At 45.0% G+C, this 27,757-nt stretch overlaps 1 protein-coding gene, 1 non-coding gene and 1 pseudogene across 5 annotated transcripts in view; 1 reads left to right on the top strand and 2 right to left on the bottom strand.

Annotated features, from left to right (window-relative positions):
* The window catches only part of MAP7D2 (MAP7 domain containing 2), a 116,241-nt gene that overhangs the window by 45,536 nt on the left and 42,948 nt on the right, over window positions 1-27,757 (top strand). For 2 of the 4 annotated variants that reach the window (XM_003791893.3, XM_003791895.3), the window contains exons 2-5: window positions 15,654-15,731; window positions 16,867-17,030; window positions 23,999-24,110; window positions 27,214-27,324. In XM_003791893.3, coding sequence (XP_003791941.1) covers window positions 15,654-15,731; window positions 16,867-17,030; window positions 23,999-24,110; window positions 27,214-27,324 — 465 coding nt within the window. Of the gene's footprint in view, window positions 1-15,653; window positions 15,732-16,866; window positions 17,031-23,998; window positions 24,111-27,213; window positions 27,325-27,757 lie in introns of those variants that run through there. The other 2 variants (XM_003791894.3, XM_003791896.3) reach the window with 2 other exon arrangements.
* On the bottom strand, window positions 469-11,992 carry LOC111725987 (annotated as a pseudogene).
* LOC111726004 lies at window positions 13,800-13,906 on the bottom strand. Its single transcript, XR_002773909.1, has one exon. It is a non-coding gene; the product is annotated as a U6 spliceosomal RNA (small nuclear RNA).

Raw genomic sequence — 27,757 nt, 5'->3', positions numbered from 1 at the left:
TTTTTTTAGAGACAGAGTCTTGTTATGTTGCCATGGTAACTGGGAAAATTTCTACTTACAAAAATTAAAGACAGAACAGGATCACAGAATAAAAACATTTCAGCTCAAATTTTAAAATGAAAATCTGAAAGGTCATGGGAGGGTTTGGGAGTCACCTGACCAGTGTAATGGGGACTGTGAGGCCCACTGGAAAAAAAAAAAAAAAGCTTATGTAAAAAAACGCTTGTTAGTAGCTTTGGCTGTGATAAACATTACAAGGTCACTTTGCTCTCCCTAACTCTTAAACTAAGAAAGCTCTGAATTAATTCCAGCAAATGAGGAACAACAAGAAAGGGAGAAAAGGCTTCCCAAACTCTTAAAAACCTTGTGAAAGAACACTCTTGCACATACCTTAGTGACTCTGCATGTGGGACTCACAGCAATTGTACAATCCGGAGCAAACAGTCTCCCAGGGATGGGAGCCTGAACTCATCTCGGGACCTCCGACTGCACCTGTAAGTCGGCCTGGCTCAGGGTGAGCCTATCTTTCTCCTTTTGCAAGACCTGCTTCTCCCACGGAGCCTACCTGATCATCAGTGAGCACGACAGGCTTGTACTTCTCAAGGAAGAGCCGCTCATTGGTTTCAGAGTGCAGCTGGTGAGGCCCGACAACCACGTCGTGCAAGTGTGTCGGCAAGTGGAGGAACTCGGCAGCACTGATGTTGCTGTCGCGCATCCGGGCCTCTAGCACCCACCGGCGACCCACAAAGCCCTCGTACAAGATGGGCCCAGGGAGTAGGTGCAGTAGGGCTGATAGAGACAGGCCTGGGCGTCAAACGCGGTGTCTCCTACACGGGCGAGCAGAGCCCCAGGTTCACAGGGCGCAGGCAGCTGTGGCCCCGCAGCCAGAGCAGTCCCTGTAGGTAGGTTTCCGAATTACCGTTGCGCGTGGCCGGCGCCAGCATGCAAAAGGGGCCCTGATGCAGGGAGCAATGTCTCCTTGAAGGCAGTCTCCCTCCTGCCAGTGCACCTGTATGTAGCCTCGGGGCCAAAATCTCGTCCCAGTAAGCCGTTTTAAAAGGAAGCGTTTAGAAATTTAGTGAGCATGTTTTATAAACGGTAATAGCATAGAGTTGTGTATACACGGACTACTACTTTAAATTGCACACGAACTTTATGGATACCCTGTATATGTAAAAAAAACTTTGAACTCCTGGTATCAAGTGATCCTCCCTCTTGCCTTAGCCTCCTGAGTAGCTATGGCTAAGGGCGCAGGCCTTCACACTTGGCTAATTAAAAAAAATGGGTGAGGGGGAGATAGGGTCCTGATGTGTTATCCAGGCTGTTCTCAAATTCTTGGCCTCAAGTAATCCTCCCACCTTGAACTCCCAAAGTGCTGTGGGATTTATAGGCATGAGTCACCCCACCCAGCCAATTCTAAGATTTTTATTTTATTTTATTCTTTTCCTTTTTTTTTTTTTTTTTTTTTTGAGACAGGGTTTCACTCTGTTGCCCAGAATGCAGTGGTGCAATCACAGCTCACTGAAACCTTGAATTCCTGGGCACAAATGATCCTTTTGACTCAACCCCCTGGCCTCCTGAGTAGTGGGAATTACAGACACATGCCACCATGCCCACCTAATTTTTAATTTTTTTGTAGAGATAGGCTCGCACTGTATTGTCCAGGTTGGTCTCCCAATCTTAGCTTCAAGTGATCCCCCCACCATGGCTTCACAAAGTACTGTGATTACAGGCATATGCCACCTTGCCCCACCACATTTTTTTAAAAATGCATTTTTTTTGAGACAGAGTCTCACCATGTTGACCTTGGTAGAGTACTGTGGCATCATAGCTCACAGCAACCTCCAACTCTTGGGCCTAAGCTATTCTCTTGCTCCAGCCTCCCAAGTAGCTGGGACTACAGGCACCTGCCACAATGTTCACCTATTTTTTGTTGAAGTTATCATTGTTACTTAGCTGGCCTTGGCTGGGTATGAACCCACCAGCCTTGGTGTATATGGCTGATGCCCTACCCACTGAGCTACAGGCACTGCCTAAAAATTGCATTTTGATGTCTGGGTATCTACACATTTATCCTAATGGTCAAGGGTTATTGAATTTAAATGCTAGTTCCAGGCCTGCCTGTTCAAAAGTATAAATTATGACATCGTCCTTGAAAGGGACATGTTGGAAGTCATGAATTGGGTTGTAATGGTGACTTGTTCTTATCATTGAAGCGGACATTTGAGCCAGTTCAGGAGATGAGTAGGTGAGAAATGGATTAGGTCACTGATTCTCAAAGTGTGATCTGAGACTAGCAGCATGAGCATCACCTGAGAATTTATTTAAAATGCAAATTTCAGGCTCCACCTCAGACCTACTAAATCAGAAACTCTGGGGTAAGCCCAGCAATCTGTTTTTAATAACCTCTCTAAGGGATTCTGATGCACACTAAAACTTGAGAATCACTGGATTAGAGCCTCCCCACTCCAAAAAATATTCTCAGAAGACTCATTAAGTTATTGTAAGAAAAGGCATCTTCCTGAGACACAAATTTCAAGGTTCTGCTCTTCTCAGAAACAGAAAATGCAGCACATGGTCACTGATAGGCCTTTTAACCCTATGGTTCTCCTGAGATTATTTCCTGCCTAGGTATTTGTTTCTAAAATGAGTATCCCAAATGAACACAAGAACCCCACATGATAGCCAAAGAAATAGAATTCGGTAGTAAAAAAACATGAAAAGCAATTCATATATTTACTAGAGACTAGAAAACTGTTGGAAAATGAATTAATTCCTAACCTGTAGCTCTTTGCCTTTTTCTCTGGCTCCCACACCTTGTACCTTCTAAGAATCTGGAAACCCTTCCCTCACCCAGCTTCCAGTCAGAACTCTTCCCCAGAGGCAGCTCAACATGGCTCTTGGCTCCCTGTCTTTTGCTAACTTCCTTCTCTTTTCTCCCTTCATCATTTGCTCCTCTTTTTGGTGTCAAAGTTGCTTTACTTCTTGTAGTCCTGAAACTCTACCCACTACTTTGTTCATCTGAATAATAAAAGCCCCGGAACTGATCCACCATATTGGATGGGTAGTATGGAAGAAGCCAAGAACATAAAGACAGTTCTCTTTCTGGTAGAGAGAGGAATGGAACAAACCCATCTTTCTGTCTGAACAGGGCCTTCGAGAGTGCTTCCACTTTAAGTTCTATGATGTGCAGAGTCATACATTAAATTGATTTTTCAGTTTTCTTTTTTGCACATTGCATATTGATGTGAATGAGCCCTGATTTTAAGAGTTAAGGGTTGATTTTAATGTTCTCAGAGTACCTTTAACAGGCATGAATTTCATTTTGCAGAAAAATTAGGTTGCCAGATAATTTTGCTGTTTTCATCACAGTCCGTTGCATTAAAGCAGTCATCCTGAGGTGTAGAGGGAATTGAGATTGAGCCCTGCACTGAAAGGAATTTAAATGGAAAGTCTAGTGACCTTATGAGACTGTAATTAGCTTTGAGATTTTAAGTGAAAAAATAAGGCAGGAATATGTGATGCTTTCTGTACAAAAACAATATACCCTAGTGCAGTGATGAAAAAGGTTCTAAATTCTGTCAATTGATTTTCAGTTCCTGCTTGAAAGATTAAAGTTCAATTAGATTGCAGGCTTTAACTGTTATTTTCTAGCAGGGTTCTGCATACAACATTACTCTTGTCTGGAATTTCTACCTCCTGCCCTTTGCAGATCTGAATCTGATCCCACCCACCCTCCCCCAGGAGAACAGCAAATTCCAGGAGAAATTACAATGTATTTAGAGTCAGAGAAATAATTTAGAACCCTCCCACTTAATATGACATTGGGTAGGTCATGACTTTTTGGAGTTTCCATTTCTTTCTTTTTCTTTCGGACAGAGTCTCATTCTGTGCCCAGGCTAGAGTGCCATGGCCTCATTCTGGCTCATAGCAGCCTTGAAACTCCTGGGTTCAAGCAGTTCTCCTGCCTCAGCCTCCCGAGTAGCTGGGACTACAGGCGCCCACCACTTAAGCCCAGCTGATTTTTTCTATTTTTAATGGAGATGGGGTCTCACCCTTGTTCAGGCTGATCTCAAGCTCAAGCGATCCTCCCTCCTCAGCCTCCCACAGTGCTAGGATTACAGACATGAGCCACTGTGCTGGGCCCGGAGTATCCATTTTTTAAATCTATCAATATAACCCCCTCTTCAGAAACCAATGGCCACTAACATTAAATGAGCATTTATTATATGGATCATTCTTCACACATGTCAGTTCATGAAATATCACCTCTGTTTATCACGGCACATTTATCATTTATTGATTAATTTATCACCCCCTTTTTTAAAAATAAGCAATAACAGACAATTTTTTTTTTGAGACAGAATTTCACTATGTTGCCCTCGGTAGAGTGCTATGGCATCACAGCTCACAGCAACCTCAGACTCCTGAGCTGAAGCAATTCTCTAGTCCCGAAGTAGCTGGGACTACAGGCACCCACCATAATGCCTGGCTATTTTTTGGTTGTAGTTGTCATTGCTATTTGACAGGCCTGGGCTGGATTCAAACCCACCAGCTCCGGTGTATGTGGCTGGTGCCCTAGCTGCTGAGCTTTAGGTGCCGAGCCAACATTTATTTTTCTTTCAGCTTGCCAGTGTTCATTTTTGTTCCCCAGACCTTTACAAAATGTAATTAAAGACAAAGCTCTTAGGATTGTGTGGCAAAGACACTTTACAGAACAGTATGACTTTTATATATACTCAAGTGTACCATACACATATGCATTTGGAACCAGAAATATCATCTAGATATTTGGGAGGAAAAAGAAAAACAAGTAACCTGGAAGACTTGGAAGAAGGCCACAGATAAGATTAACTAGGCTATGGATTTTAAACCCTGTTGCGGAACCCTCCCTAAGGCTTTTTGTATTTGGGAGAGGGGTTGCAATTTTTATTTATTTATTTATTTATTTTTTGGTAGAGACAGAGTTTCACTTTATTGCCCTTGGTAGAGTGCCGTGGCTCACAGCAACCTCCCACTCCTGGGCTTAGGCAACCTCCCACTCCTTTGCCTCAGTCTCCCAAGTAGCTGGGACTACAGGTGCCCACCACAACGCCCAGCTATTTTTTGTTGCAGTTTGGCCGGGCCAGGTTTGAACCCGCATATGGGGCTGGTGCCCTGCCCACTGAGCCACAGGCACCACCCACAAATTTTTTTTAATTGCAATATAATTTATCTAACAATAACATTAACCATTTTGAAGTGTAAACACATGGCATTTAGTACAGCCACAATATTGTACAACCACCACCACTGTCTTAATACCAGCACATTTTTATCACCTCTCAAAAGAAACCCTGAACCCACTACTGGGGAAGCTGAGGCAAGAGAATCACATAAGCTCAAGAATTTGAGGTTGCTGTGAGCTGTGATGCCACAGCTCTCTATTGGGGGCAGCATAATGAGACTCTGTCTCAAAAAATAAATAAGTAAAGAAACCCTGAACCCACTAGCAGTCCCTCACAGTGTCTCCTGTCCCTTCATTACTTTCTTATGGCTGAACAGTATTGTATGGATGTACTATATTTTATTCATCCAATATTTTTGTTGTCAATTGACTAGATTAAGGGATATCTAGAGAACTGGTAAGGCATTATTTCTAAGTGTGTCTGCCTGTGAATCTGATTGTGCTAAATGGGGGAGATCCACTGTCAGTGTGGGTGGGCACTGGCAATTGCCTGGGGGCTAGGATAGAACAGAAGCAAAGGAAAGGTGAATTGGTTTCTCTCTGTCCCTGGGAGCTGGGACACAGGACCCTAGGTTCTCTGGCCTGGAGCTCCATGACTTAACACCAGTTCTAGAACTGTACCCCCTCACCTCAATCCCCCACACCCTGATCTCAAGCCTGTGGCCTCAGACTGAGAATTACACTATCTCCTCCCTGGTTCTGAGGCTTCCAGAACTAGACTGAGCCATGCTACTGGCATCCGAGGGTCCCCAGCTTCTAGATGGCCTGTCATGGGACTTCTCGGCCTCTATAATCACATCAGGCAATTCCCCTAATAAATCCCTTCTCATTTCTATTTCTTTGTTTATCCCATTGGTTCTGTGTCTCTGGAGAACCCTGACTGATAACGTCCAATCAACAGTGAATGGACATTTGGGCCATTATGATTAATGCCGCTATGAGAATCCGTGGACAGGTTTCCCTCCTATTTTATACTTTATTGGGGGATATACGTCCAGCAAGCTAAAGTGAGGGGAAAGGAACATAAGCCAGAGAAGGGAGGAGAGGAACTAAAAGGTGAATCATCACATTGACCGTGACTTTGCAACCAAATACAGCTGGTTGCTTGGACCTACAGACCATGTACAGAGAGGGTATGAGATCCCTGCGACTCAGAGCAATTCTCTGGTAGAAAAAGAGCTAACAGTTTATCTTATCTCTCATTAGTCAAAGTGCATCCCGTGGAGCCTTAACACCTTTGTCCTCTGGGTCATGATTCCTGGCTGCCATGGGCAGGCTCTGGTGAAGCCAGAGCCTCTGAAGGTCTGTGTGATCAGTGGCAAGTGCTATGGTTTCGCTTTGTCAGTTGGTGCCATGCATGGGGGCTCTTCTATCAATGACCATGGTGGGAGCAGCTCCGAGGGCATGGTGACTGAAGGAAGAGCACAAATCATCACTATAGCAATTCTTCCTGAGAAGTATGGCAAGTGTGTGAGAGCCAGTGCCTGTTTGCAGGTGAGCCTAATAGTCTAGGGCACTGCAAAACCTGGGTCGGCAGGGTAGATGCTTGGAAAGCGCTGCTTATTTGCTTTTCATTGACCAGGTGACTGGTCTCTGGAACAAACTACCCCAAAACTCAGTGGTTTATGATGTTGCCTCCTTTATCAGGGCTTTTTGTGTTGCTTGGACTTAGCTGAGTAGTTCTCACTTGATGTCTCTCCTGAGGTGGCAGCAGTGGGCTGGAGGGACAAGATGGTATACTCCCAAGGCTAGTAGTTGGTGGTGGCTATTGCCTCAGAACTCAGATGTGGCCGCTGATGGGAGCATTTCCCTGAGACCCACGCTATGAGGCTTGGCCTTCTCATAGCATGGCAACACATGCCTAGACGGCGAGTCCCCAGGTCTAGTGTTCCCAGACAGTGCCATCTTGCCCTTTTCAATCTGGGAAATGGAGGCTTTGAAAGTTTAAATAATAGGGTCAGGTCATACAGAGGCCACAGGAGTGATTGTCCTTGTCCTGATGCTGTCACAAGATTATGGGAAATACATATGTCTTAATACTCATTCTGGGAGTAGCACACAGTAGGTGCTTAGTATATGTTATTGCTCCCCCTTCGTAAACTCCACATTTATTGAGTGCCTCCTGGGTACAAATACTGTGCTAGACCCTTTGGGGGTTACAAGAAGAAATGGGATATAGGCCCTGCCCTTAAGAAGTCTATATCCCGATAGAGGAACTGGAGTGGGTCAGTTGGTGAGAGAGTGACCCTGGAGAGTGGAGCTTCCTGTGCTTGGGAAAGGGAAGTACCCCACTGTGAAGCAAAGAGGGAAAAGGGCTGGTGTGGCGCCTGTGGATCAAAGGAATAGGGTGCTGGCCCCATATGCTGGAGGTGGCGAGTTCAAACCCAGCCCCAGCCAAAAACTGCAAAAAAAAAAAAAAAGGGAAAAAGGCTGTGAGAGACTGAGCACTGATGGGATTTAGAGCAGAATTTCATGTCAGTGCATTGGGGGGGGGGGCTATGGAGAGCAGAGGATATGGGGAGAAATGGGAGACCCGCCTTCCTTTCTTTATGTTTATATTCCCTCCATAACTCTCCAGGGATAATGGTTACAGGGATGCAAATGTCCCTTGCTTTTAATGACACTTCTGACATGAGGTTAAAATAACTACAAATGGGGAGGTTTTCCTTAATGGGAGGTAATACTCTCATGGCCCTTTCATTCAATAACTTTTTGAGTACTTCCCAGTCTGCAAGGTGCTAGAGATTCAAAGACAAGACAAGAGCTTAGAGTGCAAGGGTGAAATGAACAGACCCAGAGCTAAGCATGGCAAATGCACATCTGTAGTCCCAGCTACTCAGGAGGCTGAGGTGGGAGGATCACTTGAGCTCAGGAGCTTGAGACCCCATATTTTAAATAAGAAAAAGGAACAGGCCCAGGTAATAGTGGGTGCAACCGTAATAAACTTAGTGAAGGGAAAGGCTTTGAGGGAATATGGGCAGGTGGCTAATCATTCCTTCTGCAGACTGTTTTGGGGCCCCCTCTTACTGGGCTCTGGACAGAGCAGAGGCACAGGGAGAGCCTTGCCCTCTAGAATCAGCATAGTCTAGAACAGGGGTCCTCAAACTTTTTAAGCAGGGGCCCAGTTCACTGTCCCTCAGACTGTTGGAGGGCCAGACTACAAGCCCCAGAACGAGTTGGCTGCTAAGCAGGACAGGCAGCGGTGGCAAAAAGACGTAGCGGGCCAGATAAATGTCCTAGGCGGGCTGCATGTGGCCCGCGGGCCGTAGTTTGAGGATGCCTGGTCTAGAACACCAGTTCTCCAGATGTAGGCCCTGGACCAGCAGCATCAGCCTTACCTGAGAGCTTGTTAGAACAGCAGACGCTAAAGGTGATGCCCGGCAATCTGTTTTCACAAACCCTCCAGGTGTTTCTGATATATACTCAAATGTAGGGACAGTGGGCTAGGACTGTTCTCAGGCATGGCTACACAGTAGAATCACATGGGGAGCTTTTAAAATACTTTACATCTTTTGTATTAACCTGGATGGAGTTGAAACACATTCTTCTTGGTAAAGTATCACAAGAATGGAAAAGCAAGTGTGCATTGTACTCAACACTAATACAAAGCCAGTAGATGATCTAATACACACCCACACCAGAGAAAAACTCAATTCAAGTTGAGGGGCAGGGGAACACGAGAAGGGGAGAGGGGAGGAGGGAGGGGGATTGTGTAAAGGTACATGGCACATCTCCTGGGTGCGGGACACAACTACAAGAGGGACTCTACCTAACAAATGCAAACATTGTAATCTAGTTCTTTGTACCCTCATATTAATTTGCTTCGTTTTTTTTTTTTAAAGACAGAGTCTCACTGTGTTGCCCTTGATAGAGTGCTATGGCGTCACAGCTCACAGCAACCTCCAACCCTTGGGCTTAAGCAATTCTTTTGCCTCAGCCTCCCAAGTAGCTGCGACTATAGGCGCCCGCCACAATGCCCAGATATTTTTTTTATTGCAGTTGTCATTGTTGTTTAGCTGGCCCGGGCCAGGTTTGAACCCGCTAGCCTGGGTGCATGTGGCCAGAGCTGTAACCACTGTGCTACAGGTGCCAAGCCCCTCACATTGATCTGAAATAAAAAAAAAAATCAAGTACCAATGCCTGGGCTACATCAGAGGCTGACGAGATCAGACTCTAAAGCAGTGATTCTCAACCTTCCTAATGCTGCGATCCTTTAATACAGTTCCTCATGTAGTGGTGACCCCCAACCATAAAATTATTTTCGTTGCTGTAGCAACAAGGGACTGTATTAAAGGGTCCCCGGAAAAGGGATACCCAGGATCTACATATTTTTAAAGCTCCCCAGGTGATTCCATTGTGCAGAGAAGCAGAGAAGCTGTTGAGACCAAAGCTGAGAAGCAGTGGTTTCCATGTGCTAAAACCGATCATCACAGTACAAACAAGTCACTGCCGGGACCGGAAAGAGTCAGTAGTTGCAAGTCAACAGAGCAGACAGCGACTGGCTTCCCCTGACAGGATTGGGAAGGGCTCCCCTCAGGAGGTGACAGACTCTCATTGGCCTTCCTATCAGATGACCTCTTCATTCCTAGCTTCCTTTCTTTCTTCTGGACATTACAGTAGTACAGATGTGAGTGTGATTGGGAAGGTTATTTAAAAATTCATTTAATACAATTGGGTTATAGCTTTCATATGAAAGCCATATATTAGTTTCATAGTGGGGCTGAGTACATTGGATACTTTTTCTTCATTCTTGAGATACTTTGCTAAGAAGAATATGTTCAAGGTTCATCCATGTAAACATAAAGGAGGTAAAGTCTCCATCTTTCTTTAAGACTGCATAATATTCCATGGCATACATATACCACAGTTTAACCCAATTATAGCCCAAGAATATGGAAGAAAGAGAGGGGAGGGGAGGATGGGTAGAGGAAGGGTAATTGGTGGGACCACACCTACGGTGCATCTTACAAGGGTGCATGTGAAACTTACTAAATGTAGAATATAAATGTCTTAACACAATAACTAAGAAAATGCCATGAAGGCTATGTTAACCAGTTTGATGAAAATATTTCAAATTGTATATAAAACCAGCACACTGTACCCCATGCCTGCATTAATGTACACAGCTATGATTTAATAAAAAAGGAAAAAAATTCATTTAATACAATTAATTTTTTAAAGTCAAACATAGCTGGCCTCCCTTTAAAACTTTGTGTTTTGATAATGGTTATTACCAGTACCATGAATAATTGACTAATATCAGCTCATTAATATTCTAGTAGGAGAGTACTTCAGGCTAATAAAATTCGTTTAGAATTAGTTTTTTAAAAAGGGTTGCTGTAGCCCTATAATAACACTAAGATTTTCCAAGCAAGAGCAGATCATTAAAGTATGAGATTTTATGCTGTTCTGGTAACATAAAATAGATGTTTGGCTGTTCAAGATCCCTGTTTTATTCTAACTTATTATAGGAATGAATTGTCCAGGAAGAGGTCTCTATTTCAGAGGTGCTCATTTACCTGGAGGCTGTTGCCCTGGGAAATGTTGCATCAAGAGTGGGGCAGGCCTGGTCCTTTTTCCGGGTAGGGCACCTGTGAGAAGGTGTCCTGCTCCCTCTTTGTCTTTGGGGCCCTACCAGAGCTTCACACTTGGACTAGGCCTTTTTTTTTTTTTTTTTTTTTGTAGTTAAACTGCTCTCTTTTGAGGTCATTGTCAGTTCACATGCAATTATAAGAAATATTACAGAGAGAGCCCAGCTACCCTTCACCCGGTTTCCCCTAATGATGACACGTTGCAAAACTATGATACTGTAGCACAACCAGGATGTTGATACTGATGTGGGCGAGATGGGGAACATTTTCATCCCCACGAGGACTCCTCATGATGGTCTTATCCACCTTCCTGCCTGCCCTTGACCCATCCAGCCTGGCAAGCACAAAGGCACAGATTTGTTTCCATCACTTCTCAGAGTTCAAAGATAAAATTGGGTCCCTGTTTTTTTTTTTTTTTCAAAAAAAAGATAATATGTGCATCTAGTAAGGGACATGGAACAAAGGACAATTGAATGGGAAAACTAGACACTTCAGGATTTCAGGCCATAAAGAAAGACTTCCCTTTTAGAACCAAATTCATCATTAACTTTTGGATATATTGTGTATTTAGAGGGTGTCTTCTGGTGTTAATATTCATGATAATCTACCTTGATTCCACTGGTTTAAACCTGGCTGGGCTGTGGTAATGGTAGTAGCTGATCAAGTCCATGACCCTTAACAGCTAAGGGTGCTTATCTCCTTGCCTCAGGATGAGCTCAGGGACTTAGCAGCCTCCAGGAGTGATGGAGGGTCACAAGGTGAAAGTTGGAGATGTGAGTTAACCATTTGGCTCCTCTTCGAGGAGATGTTCCAGGAATGTTTGCTTGACAGACAAGAGAGACAGATTCTGTGTGGGGGAAGGGATGAAGCCCTACCCTCAGTCTCACTCACCCAGCACACCTCAACTCTCATTGTACCCTGAGACCTTCCTTGTCTGCATCTGCCCCAGAGCAGCTAAACATGAGAGAATCACAGGAAGGAGCTGCCAGGCTTCTTACTCAGTGCTGTGCAGCGTGGCAGCCACCAGGAACATGTGGCTGAGCGCCTGAAATATGCCAGTATGACTGAGGAACTGAACCTGTAATTGTATTGAAGTTTGATTATATTAAGTTGAAATAGCCATGTGTGGATTGTGGCTGCCAAATGGACAATGCAGAGATTCTAACTTACCCATGCTGGACTGTTTGAGCCACTCCACCCACCCACCCCCTCAGTGGGGCGAAACTGAATTTCTTGGTACCTACAGTTGCCCACACTGTCCTCTGGCCCATCCCCCTTCGTCCAGCCAGCATCAGCCTCTCTAAAATATTGTTGAGCAAACATTTCCAAACCATCAGTTTTATGAGGAACCAATAATTAGCCTGCCTGGGCAGTTGCCACATCTGTGCCCAGCTGGGCCGGTGCTGGGCTTACAATACTGCTGGCTCCATCTTTCTCTAATGAGTTAGACCTGCACTTCCACTGTCCAGATTTGCAGGCTCATTCTTGGGACGAGGTTAGGTTTTGATCCCTGTGTGCCTCACTGCGTCACAGCACCAAGATCAAGGTGTTACATTTCTTCCTTTGACGGGAAGCAGCACAAGAAAGCAGTGATTAAGAGTGCGGGTCCAGGAGTCAGGTTCTTGCCTTGGAATCTGGCTTCTCCACTTTCTGACAGTGTGACCTAGGACACGTTAACCTCTCTGCACCTCTGTTTCCACACCTGTAAGACAAGGATTGTAACAGTGCCTACATGATCGGAGGGTGGCTGGGCTGAGTACGTCCAGCAGTGTACTTGGTCCATAGTAAGTTGTTATCTCCTGTTAGGATGGTGCTGGTGATGGTGACTGTGAGCATGATAAAGCTTTTCTGGAAAGGAAGGATTTGAAGGTGTGACTCTTATTTGTGCCCATGAGAGGGCAGTCTAAAATCATGCATGTGTGTGGAATTAGCAGCCTCTAGGTAAGGTGAGCCGTTTCAGATGTGCTCAGCCCTTCTCCTCAGTTTCTCATTCTCCCCTCTGTTAGAAGAACACTTTCAGGAGTTCTCAGGCTTACCTGACACATAGGGCAGGCCTGTTAACATCTAGGGTGGTGAGGACAGTACAGAACAAGGTTCAGGTCCTACCTGGGTGGGAGAATTGCTGTGACCATTACTGGAAGCATCTGTCCAGGCATCCTAGGATTTTCTTTGTAGCTTTTCACACAGAACTAACTCTGATTAATCAAACTCTTGAGCTAGAAACTATAACTTGAAAGTGTTTGGGGAAAGGAGAAACCTGATTTTCTCTCCCTGCCCCTCTTCTGCTAACTTCATGCCTGCCTCGGAGCATTGTGTGTGCACATTAGGGCCCCTGTGTGAGGAATGGTGGCCCCAGCTGGACAGACCTAGAGATGTGTCAGCCACACATGGCTCTGGAGCCCACCGGGAGAGACTCACAGAGGGAGAGCTCTGTATGAAAGCAGAGAGTGAAATAAGGGTTTCTGGATGTGTGTGGGAACGCAAGCCATCACGGGTCTGGTTGCCATAGGGACTTGAAGGTCGATGAGAGTTTAAACAGGTGTGGGCAGGGGTAGACTAGAAGGGTAGTATGAGCCAGAAGCTGGGTGGGAGAAAGGGCAGTACTGAGGTAAAGTTGGGAAGAGAGTTTGGAATCATATTGAGGGGTGCCTGGTATGAGCTGAGAAGTTGAACCTTTATTCTTTTTTTTTTTTTTTTTTTTTTTTTTTTTTTTTTTTGAGACAGAGCCTCAAGCTGTCCCCCTGGGTAGAGTGCCGTGGCATTACAGCTCACAGCAACCTCCAACTCCTGGGCTCAAGCGAGTCTCCTGCCTCCGCCTCCCAAGTAGCTGGGACCACAGGCGCCCGCCACAACGCCTGGCTATTTTTTGGTTGCAGCCGTCATTGTTGTTTGGCGGGTTCGGGCTGGGGATTCGAACCCGCCACCTTAGGTGTACGTGGCTGGCGCCTTAGCCAGTTGAGCTATAGGCGCTGAGCCTTTTTTTAAATATGGAACGCTTCACGAATTTGCGTGTCATCCTTGCGCAGGGGCCATTCTAATCTTCTCTGTATTGTTCCAATTTTAGTATATGTGCTGCCGAAGCGGGCACTTGAACCTTTATTCTTTAGAACCTTTATTCTTTTTAGAGTCAAGGTCTTACTCTGTCACCAAGGCTGGAGCACAGTGGTATTTTCTTAGCTCATCACAGCCTCGAACTCCTGGGCTCAAGCAATACTCCCACTAAAGCCTTCCCACCATGCCCCTCTAATTTTTCTATTTTTTTGGAGCAATGGGGTCTCATTATGTTGCCCAGGCTGGTTTTGAACCCCTGGCCTTAAGTGATGCTGCCACCTAAGCTTCTCAAAGTGCTGGGGTTATAGACATGAGCTATCATGTCCAGCCAAGTTAGGACAATATTCATATTATTGGTGGCATTTTAATGATTAAGAGTTGACTAAATACAACCAGAGTGGATGACACTTGTAGTCCAAGGTTGATTTTTTAGTATTTCTCTCATGAGTTTTAATATCGCCAATACATAATACAAGCTGAAAAACCAGGCACATGTGGAGAATCTTGACTATCCAGCATTTGTCACGTCATGCACATTCCCACTGCCTACACTGCAAGCTAAGCCTCCAGGCCCGTCTCCTGGACACAGCAGGAACCATCTTGGAATGAGTGCAGTTGCTATGGCAGCAGGGCACACTATGAAGTCAGCCTGTGATCCTCCCAGATGCTGGGAAAGTGGATCTGGTTATATTAACACTAAAGTCAATTTCTTCAGCATGGTGTGCTTAAACATATAGATAGTACTTGTGAACAGCCGATTGTGACAGAATACATTCTTTCTAATCCTAAAACAATCACGAAGATCTATTTTTCTTTTCTTTTCTTTCTTTCTTTTTTTTTTTTTTTTTGAGACAAAGTCTCACTCTGTCACCCTGGGTAGAGTGCCATGGTGTTACCATAGGTCACAGCAACCTCAAACTCCTAGGCTCAAGTGATCTTCCTGCCACAGCCTCTCAAGTAGCTGGGACCATAGGCACTAGCCACAACACCCGGCTATTTTTTAGAGACAGAGTCTTGCTCTTGCTCAGGCTGGTCACAAACTCCTGGGCTCAAGTAATCCACCTGTCTCAGCCTCTTGGGGTGCTAGGATCATAGGCATGAGCCACCACACCCTGCTCATTTAATCTTTTGTTTAGGGAGCCCTTTAGCGTCCTTTGGGGGTTAAGTGGAGATGGAGCTCCACGGATATTTCCCAGGCATTTGGGGCGGGGGGGAGCTGTCATTTGTTTCATCTTACTTGTTACAGATGTTTCAATGATTCTAAAATACTAAGATTGACATTGGTACAAACTTGGCAGTACCAAAATTGAACTTGGGTGTTGTAGTTCACAGTGCTCACCAGAGAAGCTCATATGTATCCCTCAGCAATTGGCTCCTTTCAGAAAGTAAAATGCTCAGTATCTGTGTGACAATCAGCATCCCAAGTCTCATCACCTTGGTGCTTCGATTGCTCCCAGACCCTTCCGTCACCTACTGCACTTTCTGATCCCTCCAGGGCCCAGCCTGGGGATGGAGGATTAGGGAAAGGGCTTGGCAATCTGGGGTTGGCGTCGGCACTACTATAGCAGTTGGCAGGTGTGTGTGGAAGCTGTGCCCACTGCCCCTCCACCATCGGGGCCTGGCTGTGTGTGGAGAGTGATAGATCGGACCTCCTTTGGATGAAGTGATGGGATGGATGATGTGGGCCTGCAGCCAGACTTGGGGTTCTTGCTCAGTTCCTCTAGCACTCAGCAGATAGAGAAAGAATGAAGAACTGAAAAATCATCTAGTTTTCTCTCTCATAGGCATGGATGGATTTTTAAAATCAGATGAGAGACAAAGATTGGCCAAAGAAAGACGAGAAGAAAGAGATAAATGTCTGGGTAAGTGGTGAACTTTGGCTGTTTAGGTCTAAGAGTGCAGATAGGGTGGTGGCTTTTCTGAAGATCCCTAGAAATTTGCACATGAATGGGAAGAGAACTTGAACATTGCTAGATGACGAATTGGGGTTTGAACCTACACTTCCACTGGAAAGTTCACAAATGCCATATAATTCTCAGGATGGTTCATTCACGTACTCAGCAAGCATTGAGCCTCTGCTGTGTTGTAGGCACTCTGCTAGGGCCACAGATATGACAGCAAAGATAGAGAAACAGTTGCCGTCCCTGACCTGAGGAAGTCCTGATGCTCTCAAGTGTCCGCTGTGTGTACTCACTCGGGTTCTCTCCTGGGCATCTGGAAGGGCCATCCTTGGGAGAAATAGGCACTTAAGTCATTTTAGATATTAGGACAGGAAACCCTGGTTGAGAAAGGCCATCTTAGCTCCTGCAGGATACAGACAGATAAGTCCAGAGTGTTGTCCGCAGGGTACTATGCGGTAGGTAGACAGTGGTTTCCCTGTGGACTTGAGAACAATGAAGAACTTTCCAGTTCTTCTCCTTGACTGTCTTCTGCTTGTCGCTTCAGACATTGCCTCCTCCAGGTAACCCTTCCCTGACCTGGCCAGATGGAGTTAAGGGCCCCTTAGTAAACGTCTTGAGGAGAAGGCCAGCCTTATTTGTGTGTTTTACCCTCTGAGCTAGCTCCGTGTCCGTGGTACATGCATAGTTAACCTGTTCGGGAATGAATGCACCCTCACAACCATCCTTTCTCAGCTCGGAGTATGGCTTAGCCGTAGTCCCCAAATTGACTTGATAACAATCCTAGCTGCTCCCATGTGCGGAGGTTCTTACTGTGTATTTTATGGGCATTGGCTAGATGATCTCCACACTCTGATGCCACAAACATGTCCACCCCACCCCATAGAGGAGGAAACCAAGGCAGAAAGTTTGCATAGTTAACGTGCCCAGGGTCTCCCAGCTTGTGACAGAGGCTCCAGAACACTTTATCTCCATCACTGCATCCTAGAACCCCACCAAGCCATTTTGGGGGTCGCCATCCTTGCTTCTATGATTTGGGTTCACTAAAGGTCATGGGATGCTCTGGTAATGACACCTCTCTCTCGCTTTCCTTCCCTAGCTGCCCGGGAACAGCAGATCCTGGAGAAAGAGAAAAGAGCCAAGCTCCAATACGAAAAGCAAATGGAGGAGCGATGGCGCAAACTGGAAGAGCAGCGGCAACGGGAGGACCAGAAGAGGGCAGCTGTGGAAGAGAAGAGGAGGCAGAAGCTGCGGGAGGAGGAGGTGGGGCTCAGTGCCCAGGGCACCTCGGTATCCTGCCCTGCCCTTCTCCAGGGCCTCGCAACAGCATGGCATAGGAACAGAGAGACTTACCCACTGAACACAGTGTTCATTTTCTCTGGACCTCAGTTTGTTAGTCTCTAAAGGGAGGGAGTTGGATTTGGCAGTGTGCAGGGCTTCTTCCAGGTCTAGCCTTTCTGACTCTAAACCAAGACTGAGAGGTAGGTGGTGGCTAGGGGCTGGGTGATGTGGATCTGAGGTTTACAGAAAGGAATCTGTGTCTCCAGGGCAGACGCAACACCAGAGCCAGAGCTGTGAGACTCAAGAACAACATGATCCTGTGAGTCACTGCTGGAAAAATGAGTCTACCTTCAAATACCAAGATGCTAGCATATTTAAATTTTAATGCAGTTCCTTGCTTTAATCGCCCTTTCTTTCCGGTTAGTTTTTAAAAGAAGAAATGGAATGTAATTATCCCTACAGAGTTCTTTGTTACCGAACTTTGGATATATATTTAGAAAGCATATTTGGAGTATAGATTTTCTTAACAATTATATTTCAGGGATATAATCATTACCTTATATCAGATCATGGTGATGATCATTTTTTATTTGTAAGATATGATGACTCATCTTTTAGTATGAATAATGTAGAGGCTTCTTTATCTCCAGCGCTACAGAATACAAAAATGTTTGTGTAAATTTAGGACTTTTTAAGTGTCTGAACAGTGTATCACTGTATTTACTTTTTTTTCATTAATTTACCTTCCACTTTTTTTTTTTAATTTAAAGAACACAAACACACACATGCACATACACAATTAGACCCATCTTTGTCCAGGAATCACTCTTTTATGGTGATTCCTTTTACCAAAGGAAGGTCCATGCAAGGGCCTTAGCCACGGGTCACTATTGTCTGCTTGTAGTTAAATCCTATCTTTACTGTTAAGCAGCTGGTGGCCACATATCCCTCTGTCTCTTTAGCTTAAAGCAGATGGTTACAGGAATTCAGGAAGGTGACTTGTGAAGTTCCTAGTGAAACACCTGGCTCAGAGTAATTGCTCAGAAATGTTAGATTCCTCTGAGCTACTTCAGCTGACCTTGGCTGAAGCAAGATCAAGAAGGAGCTACCCAGAAGAGATTATTGAAACGAGTCTGTAGACTTAAGAAAAAAGCCACAGTATGGCAGGCTGTTTTGGTAACTTAGGAGCGATTTCTCCTTTCCTAACCTGTGTATTTGTCATGAGTCACTGGGCTCACCCATTTTCTTCCCTCTTCCATACTTTGATGACTTAGAGCTTGTCCTTTTGCTCCCTGATCTCTCTCTCTTGATTCCTGACATCCTGTGGGCTTGCTGGTTCAAGAGAAAGCTTGTGGCTGCTGCTTGTAGGAAGGGACACTGTGAAGTCATGTTGGACACTTCCCAGGCTCTGATACACCCTACAGTGTCCTGCTTTTGAGATAATTTCTGTCTCTGATTTTTTTTTTTAAGACAGAGTCCCTAGGCTCGGCGCCTGTGGCTCAAGCAGCTAAGGTGCCAGCCACATACACCTAAGGTGGTGGATTTGAATCCCCAGCCCGGGCCTGCCAAACAACAATGATGGCCGCAACCAAAAAAAAAAATGGGTGGGCATTGTGGCGGGCGCCTGTAATCCCAGCTACCTGGGAGGCTGAGGCAGGAGACTCACTTGAGCCCAGGAGTTGGAGGTTGCTGTGAGCTGTGATGCCATGGCACTCTACCCAGGGGGATAGCTTGAGGCTCTGTCTCAAAAAAAAAAAAAAAGACAGAGTCCCACCATGTCACCCTTGGTAGAGTGCTGTGGCATCACAGCTCACAGCAACCTCAAACTCCTAAGCGATTCTCTTGCCTCAGCTTGCCTAGCAGCTGGGATCACAGGCGCCTACCACAATGCCCGGCAATTTCTTGATTGCAGTTGTCGTTGTTTAGCAGGCCTGGGTTGGGCTCAAACCTACCAGCCTGATGTATGTGGCCAGTGCCGAGCCTGTCTCTGATTTTTTTTATTTAGAATATCAGTGCTACATGCATGTTAAATTACCAGTCACACTCCCCCTTCTTGCAGATGAGGGAATGTCATGCCAGAAGGTTGGTCCTGATGCAGCAGAATCTTCAGTGGTTTCATTTCCAGATGATTTTCTATTTGTTTGTGTATTTCTTGTACCCCTAATGTGTGGGGCAGTGCCATCTGACCCTTTTGAGCACTGGCACAAGCTGAGCTCGCTTCCCACTTCTCCCTGGACACAGCAGGGCAGGGCTGAGAGCTGGGCCTCCAACGGTTGGGTAGCAACCCAAGGAAGCAGCAGCCTTCCTCTGCCACCTGCTCCTGCCCTCAGGGTCCTGGGAGACCCAGCTGTAGCTTAGGGACTTGCCATGCATAGGCTGGCCTGTTAACCACATCAGAGTTATTTCCTCATCAGTACAGAGGCCTGCTTGGCATTCTCATGGGGGACCTTTAGGGAGGAGGGATAGGCCACACCACAGAAGCCCCTGTTCAAGGGACAGCTTCTGTGCTGACCCCCAGGGTTTGAGGAGAGCTCTGGGAGGGCTGCTGCCTGCTTGTTGCCTAAAAGTGGAGATTATTCTCTTCTCAATGTTAAATTTTAGTTCTTTTTGTCATGCTCTGTATCTGTCAACCAGAGAAAAGCCTCTACCGAAAGATTGTTCATCCTGAGAAATACGCCATTTTGTTTCTCTAGCCTGTTGGAAAGTGTTTGTGTTGCCCAGCAAGTCCTACCTCTTGGGTCTGATAATTTAGATGCTCATAAAAGGCCTAACAACCGTCAATGTCCTGGCTCCCAGTAGTCTCAAGAGTTGGCAGCAGTGGAAGCTGCTCAAGCCCATCCCAGGGAGAAGGGTAGTCTATTATCTACTTGAGACCCTGATCTTGAATTCATTCTCTTCCTGGAGGCCACCTACTCCTTAAGGTGGGTTTCTGCAACCTTCACATGCAACACAGTTCCCAAGAATTAAACTGCTGGAACAAATTCCTGTCACCTGAGTTAGGACTGACAAGACAGTGTACTCACCCATTCTCCATTCAGGGAACTATAGATTCCTGCCTAGGAATTCCTCCAGGTTTCTCATGCTAAATAGATAACCAGGAAAGGCTTTTTTCAAAGAGTATTTTCATCTCTTTAAGTTATTTTGACACATCAAAGCTCATTCTCTTATTTCTTGATACCTAACAAAACCCACCAGGTTTGGTATAAAACAAAAAATATCAATTCACCTGAATAAGAGCTTCACTCAGCAGAGGGTTGGCTGTTTTCCCAGGGCATTGGCTGGCAAGGTGCCATGCTGACCACACAGCCTCCTGGCCAGATGTGGACATCTGTTTGCAGAGAGAACGGCCCCCTACAGAGCCCTGCTGAGGGTCACTGGGGGCTTGTCCTTGCATTGTGATCCCCAGAACACATATACAAAGAGCAGTGGAACAGGTGCAGCCACCCCCACTCATGCTATCTGGGTAATAGTGTTTGGGTAGGGCCTTGCTGGAGGCCCTTTGTACTGCTTAGTGAGTGCACGTTGGTCACGTTTCTCCAAGTTCATCCGGGCAGACCTAAAGCCAGAGCTCAAGGGATCAAAGGGAAGGTTCTCTCCTTTCTTCTTTCCACTAAGCCCCACCCAATAGAGATGTTCTAGGGACAATAATTTGCCTTGCTCTTTCCCCATCCTCTGGTGACAATCAGATGCTACTTGGGAGAACCAGAACTTGGCAGGAACTGCAATATACACTTCTAATATTTACTAATACTGGTTTTCTGATGTGATGGGACTTCGGGACTTTTTCTTGCTCACTTTCATGCTCAAGGACATACGGCTCTCACTATGAGGTCCCAGGACCAGCAGCACCTGGAAATTTGTTAGAAATGCATATTCTTAGTGGGCTCTGCCTCCCACCTACTGACTCAGAAACCCTGGGAATAAACCCCAGCAACCTGTGTTTTAACACACTGTTCATGGGATTCTGACACATGAACCTGTAAGTTTGAAAACCACTGGTCCACATTGTCCCATTAATAAACTTCCTCTTCAAATTCAGATTCAGTTAGTATTGGTTAAGGACTTACCACATGCTAGTCATTATCCCATAAATTTAGACTGATCTGGTGATATAGGTGAGACCATCCTCGTTTTATAGGTGAGGAAACTGAAGCCCAAGAATGTGAAATGACTGGTTCAACATCACAGGGCTAAAAAGTGGCAGAGATTAGACTTGAATCCTTATCCTGACTCCAATCTATTAGAAATCTTTTCATCACATGAAAGTTATACATGAACATGAAGCAGTACTCAGCCATACAGGACTAACCTCTAACACAGTCATTTTCAATTGGTATGCCATGAGAGGATCTTAGGTACACTGCGAAAAATTTAAAGATCATTAATTAAATTATTTTCGAAAGAAGTTCAAAGCACAGTATGTTCTCTTTTTTTTTGAGACAGGGTCTCACCATGTCACCCTTGGTAGAATGCCGTGGTGTCACAGCTCACAGCAATCTCAAACTCTTGGGCTTAAGCAATTCTCTTGCCTCAGCCTCTCAAGTAGCTGGGACTACAGGTTCCTGCCACAATGCCCACCTATTTTTTGTTGTTGTTGCAGTTGTCATTGTTGTTTAGCTGGCCTAGGCTGGGTTCGAACCCACCAGCCTTGGTGTATGTAGCTGGTGCTGTAACCACTGTGCTACAGGTGCCAAGCCAGTATGTTGTGTTTTTTACTCTTTTTTTTTTGTTTTTGATCAACCTAATTTAAGTGTGCCGCATTTTAACTATTGGTTCAAGTGTGCCATGAGATAAGAAAGGCTGGAAAACACTGCTCTAATAAGAGTACAGTGGACAAGTTTTGTTTTTGATGTGTTTGGATCACCCCATTCTGCCTCTGGGGGATTCCATAAATCCTCTTCCCTTGGAGCTTTACCACCACCTCTTCTACATTATCTCTCTAAAAGTGGGCGATGCAGAGTGACTGTGTCTTTCTCTCAGGGATAGCTATATTTTTATCAGCCTACTCAAGATCCAAAGGAGTGTCTCTCCGGTAGTGGGATATGGAGCAGCTCAGTGGACTGGGGGTGGATGGCAGAGGTAGCTTTCCTAAAGGTAACCGAGCAGTTCAGGGTAGGTCTGGCTTTAAGTAAGCATTCCCTTATAATTATGCCCCCAAGACAGCTGCTCCATGGTGAGGCTGGCTCGGTGAGTCTCAGTGTTCTTTGTTGTCGTTGGTCCCTTAGTAGAGAGGGGACTATCTTGTGAGGTCCTTCTGGCATGTAGGAAATCTACTATAACCCACCCAGTGCTAAATTCACTTGAGGGCAAAAGGTTTCAACACTTAAATTAGGTTGTTGGTTAACTACTTTATGTTAAATCCATATAATGAAATACCATTCAGCCTTTGTCTTGAATGGCTGTACTCCAGGCATCAGATGGTAGAGGAATTCTGTTCCCTCCAAGCCCCTACTTTTATCAGGCAGACCACTGGGTTAACCATCATAATTTAATCAGCCAGGGTCATGAGGACAGGACGCTGCCAGGAAATGCACACTCATGATTATAGAGTCTCAGGCCAAAAACTAGAGCACAATTAATAGCCAATACAAATACAAGACAGGAGGAAAAAAAATTCCCCTTTCTGCACACAGGTCCCCGGAGAGGCAATCACTTAGCAAAGTGCTATTCAGAGAAAAATTATGCAGAGAAGGCTAAGATATGGAGAACGCAAATGTTCATCTCACCCCTCTGGTATAGACGGAAGGGGTGAATCCAGGCACCTACTAAGTGACCTTTATGTGCGTCTAGTAAGTGGCATAAAGTAGCCTTTTCCTGATCTTTAACATGGTTACTCAGCTGATGCTGTCCTAATTTAATTTTGTTTATTTTTTTTAAGCCATGAGAAAAATGTATCTTTTTGTTTTGGAGTCAGGGCTAGGGTTAGTTGGGTTTCGTGAAGGCTAAAGGCCATTGTCATCATAAGTGCCAGCCTTGCTGCAAACTATCTCCAGTGGAGGCAGGGAGAGGCGTTGGTATTTGCAGTGTCACTGAGGTGGTGGAGAGTGCAGAATTACCTTCACTCCAGTACCAAGGACAGCTTTGTGAAAATAACAATGCAGGCACTGCAGAAGAGTGCTTTTCATAAATGATAAATCCTGTTAAAAGAAACTTGGTTGTTTTCTCTACTGATTACAAGTTGCTGAGTTCTGCCTTCCCATCCCTCCCTAAACCTGCCTAACTCTTGGGAATAAATGGATGCTTTATTTTGTGGCCAGAAATTTCCCTGCTCTTATCTGTTTTGCATTTGAAACAAGCAATATTATTATCTGAAGGGCACTGTCTGTAGCAGGAAAGTGTTATAATATGGAAACAATTGATTCTCCTTTCAGAAGTTTGAAGATAAAAAATGGAGCTTTGCAAAGATTTCAAAGTCATGTATCACCCTAAAAAGTTACATTTAAGGCTGCAAAAGGTCAAAATTATATTTTAACTCTTCTCAAATCAGAATGTTTTATGCTTTCAACTAGAAAGGATACAGTTGGTTCTGGAGCAAAATTCCAGTTCTCCTACTGGATAGGGTAAAATGGGGCTTGGGACAGGCCTTAAGGAGTTAATGCTTGTTGGGCATTATCCTCAAGGTAGCTTCTCCCCAGGGAGGGGAGGGGAGAGGAGGGGAGGGGAGGAGACTCAGACTCAGTGGGCTGTCCTAGTCGTAGTCCTCTTCAGTGCGCTGTAGGTCTTAGTCCTCTTCAGCAGCCAGCTACCCTAAGGGCATTGTTTACTTTCCACCTACTAAGAAAAGAAAGGGCTGGTGTGGTGGAGAGAGCACGTGTGCTGGGTTTTGGATGCCAAGCACTGAAAGCACCATTTGGTGACTCACCCTGCCGCGCACTGAGGCTGCGGTGCAGTGAGGCTGGGTAGTTAATCTTGCTCTCAGCTGACACTGACGCCTTGTGTGAACTGGGCAGGAGCGGCTGGAGGCGATGATGCGCAGGTCCATGGAGCGCACACAGCAGCTGGAGCTGAAGAAGAGGTATTCGTGGGGAGCACCACTGGCCACAGCACCCGGAGGACGTGATGGTAAGTTGAGAGCTCTCCCTGCCTTTCAGGGCCCTGGTGGGAGTTCGTGGGGCAGGCAGGAGATGATGGGCATGACCAGGTACCTATTGGATCTGGGGGCTGCTATGCACAGCTTTAAAGGTACCATTTGCAGAGGTGATGTTTAAAACTGCCAAGCTTCCTGTGTATGCATTTCTTATGAAGGGGATCTCTGATCTGTGCATTCTTCTTGCAGCAAACAGCAGTTGATATAATAACTGGGCTTTGAGGGAGAGCAAAAGAAAATCAAAGACATTGAATGCAGAGCCTGGCGAGCTGGACTCAGCTGGCAAACCCAAGGGGTGGTCTGATTTCAGGGGAGGGAAATGGCAGGAGGCTCAGTCACTGCTCTGGACATGACCGGGAAAGACAGAACAGCAGTTACTCATTGAAAGAGGGCTGGACTTTTTCCTGCCTCATTTTCAATTTTTGTTGCTCTTTCAATTTTGTTTCAAGGTGATTTATTTCATTATCCAGTTCATACTCATCTTTAAACTTTCCGATGCTTAATTTAATGTATGGATTGTTATTAGGCTCTGGGTAGCTTTCCTTTCTTTTCAGTGTCTCACTACATTTCAGTGATCTTAGCATTCTGTTACGCAGGAGTTCAATACTAACACTTCCTGAGAGCAAGTGGGTTGACGTTTATGGGCATTTCCTGACTTTACTATATTGTACTTTTAAGCTTTTGGCAATAAATATACTTTATTTTTTCTTTTGTGAGAAGTCAACAACCTATTTCAGTAACTTTTTCTAATTTCCTAATTAGAAACTTAAAATCAAGAAATTGGGACTTTTTTTTCCTTTTACCTCTCTTTGCTCTGATTTTTTGCTGTGTAGGTGAATCAGAAAATACCCCACCCCCTCCTCTAGGTTTAGCAGCCAGCACCCTCCCTCCGGACGCAGGGACCACTGCCGCAGCTGCTGAGTCCGCCAACGGTATACCTGCGCATCACTGTGCTATGGTGTTTGTGTTCTGATCACCCTCCTCCATCACCATGTCTGTCTCAGATACTTTTACGATTGAGTTCTTAGTCTGACCCGTTGCAACTTTTTTTCTACAGATGTGAATGACATGCCCATATTTCTTTGTTCCTCTGTCATCGTGGAGCTGTGCATGCCCCGGAGACATTTCATCCTCAGCTCACTAAGTTTTGCCTTGAAAACCTTGTCAGTGTTTGATTTTTTCACATTGAAATCTCAAAGAATCTCATTATTCATCTGTTTTAGGCATTAAGTAGTAGAGCATTCCCATCACTTCAGGTTACCAAACCTGTAATCACAGAGTTCTGAGTGGAATACTTGGTCTTGGTGTTAATGTGGTGGATTCCTGGAGAGGCGTTTGAGAGGGAGTGGCAGGGAGTTTATTGTTGCTAACCTTGGGAATCCCAATAATTAGATTATTTGGCTTTGTGTTAGATTTTTGTCTCTAATAGATTCTCGGTTTTGGATACACGCCTAGGAAATACTTATGGTCTAGAACAGAACTAGTAAAACTGTCCTCGTGTTTAATAATAACTAGAAATTCAACCCATCTTCAGCTGGCAAAGCAAAAACAAGATGTAAGAGGAACATAGTATTTACCAGCAATGCAGAAGGTCATAGTAGCAGTAGAAATAAATGTCCTTGGTTTCTGGCATTCCTTAGATAAAGAATAATCCTTATTGGTGGTGCTTAGTAGCAGAGGTTTTGCTGCAAGGGCGGAGTTGCCTATAGTGTGGGCGCTGGCCTTTCCCCACAGAGGTACCAGCAGAGTGGAGTAATTACTCACTCGGAATCACCACCGAGGGCCAGGCCCAGAATGAGGTGAGCATAGTACTTGACTCAGGTACACGATTTAAGGAGGTACCCAAAATCTTAGTAATTAAGATAAAATAATCCTTTATGCAATATTTTTACAAATCAAAATCAATGCAAAACAATCTAGAACAAACAAAATACCAAATTTCTGAAGACTGGTGCCATGCTGAGCCATAGCAGAGCCTGAGGCAAAAGGGAATATGTGTCTGGTTACACAGGTTTCTTTAAAGAAAAAAGGGGGAAATGTGTGCCCCTGTATACATGGTTTTATGTAATTTCTAAGGCTTATTTTTTCCAGAACTTTAAAAATTACCGAAAAATTGAGAAGTAAGAATATTAAAACTCACAATATCATTTCAGGTTTAAGTATCTTATTTATCCCCAAGGCTATTTATTATACTTTAGTTTAAGTTAATTAAAAATTATTTAAGGTTGTCACTTGGTCAACAGAAATTGTCGAACATGGCCATCCTCTATTTGAAAAGAAGATGAGCAGAGGAGTAGACTTTGAAGATTTTACTGATGAGTTTGTTTCCTTTATAGCCAGGAGGACACATTTTTCCTTTTGCCCCAGGCTTCAGCATAGCTTGGCAGGGCACTGTCAGCATCTCTTTGTTTGCTGTAATGCTTTAATTTGGAAACCAGTCTGAAATAACGACTGGCACGTGAGAACTCCAAACCTAGAGTCACATGTTAAAATCCTAACCTTGAACAATTAAAGCATTTGCGAAAGGGCCATTTTGATCCCATCCCTTACTAGGAGGAAGAAAACCAACTGCTAACAGCCTTTCTGCTTTAAATACAACTCCTTGCAGTACAAATTTCATCTCCCTCCAGCCTGAGCTGTAGGTAACCCTCAGAAAAAGTTCAGTTTCAGCACACACAATCTCAGACTATAGAATGCTTCCCAGTAGCAATTCGTCTCTGGGTCCAGGTTGGTTTTGTTTTTATGTGATGTGAATAAACTTAAAAATCCCTGGACACCAAATGAATTGCTGCTGGGCTTAATTAGCATGGCTTCAGTTGAACAGTTTAGTGAGGTTAGACATTTGAAATTGAAGAGAATAAGCACAGTAAAGAAATTGCAGAGATCTCTCAGATGAGCAGCAGCCGCTGCAGCCTGGGCATTTCCAACTTAATGAGATGCCAGGATGATGGAAACAGATGATGTTGTGCCACAGTGTTTAGGAAGTGCGTGGATGAGGACAGGAAGCACACTTTGGGATATGTGTTTCTCGGCCTGCGGTGGTACGAATACCAATGTCTTTAATGCGTTTCTCTGCAGCATGTGACAAACTTTCAACATCAACCATGAATTTGCCAAAGCAGACGGAGCCTCCCATGAGTAAACGCCTGTCTTCATCCACCGTGGCAATATCCTATTCCCCAGACCGAGGCAAGTGAATGTGTAGACCTGGTCTGTTCAGTCTGTTTGTTTCTGGTGTGAGCATCTTAACAGTAGCCTTTGTGAGAGGTCCCTCTTGAGCCTTCTGCAGATGCCACCATTATCCTAGCCTTGTGATCTGAATGTGGGGAGCCCTAGGGCCTTGCTCAAAGGACATTGGAAAATGTCATTGCTCTTTAGAGCTAGGTCGTTGTTGAATAGGACAGGAATTAATGATATCTCCCAGTGTGAAAGACTGTTCCGTGTTCTTTATTGCATGTAGGAGTTATCCTGCCTAGTAATTAATTGACGAGTGGGCTGAAGTGACCATTAGAAAAATAACTTCCCATGGTCTTTCAGTGCAGATAAGCTAGGAAAAAGAGAAAGAATTAAAGCACCTGCCCAGTGATGGGATGCAGTTGATTATCCAGAAGGAGCAGAAGTA

This window comes from Otolemur garnettii, unplaced genomic scaffold (assembly GCF_000181295.1).
Source record: "Otolemur garnettii isolate 467f Iridium unplaced genomic scaffold, OtoGar3 scaffold00051, whole genome shotgun sequence".
Classification (NCBI taxonomy): domain Eukaryota; kingdom Metazoa; phylum Chordata; class Mammalia; order Primates; family Galagidae; genus Otolemur; species Otolemur garnettii.
This window is presented reverse-complemented; position numbering and strand designations above follow the sequence as displayed.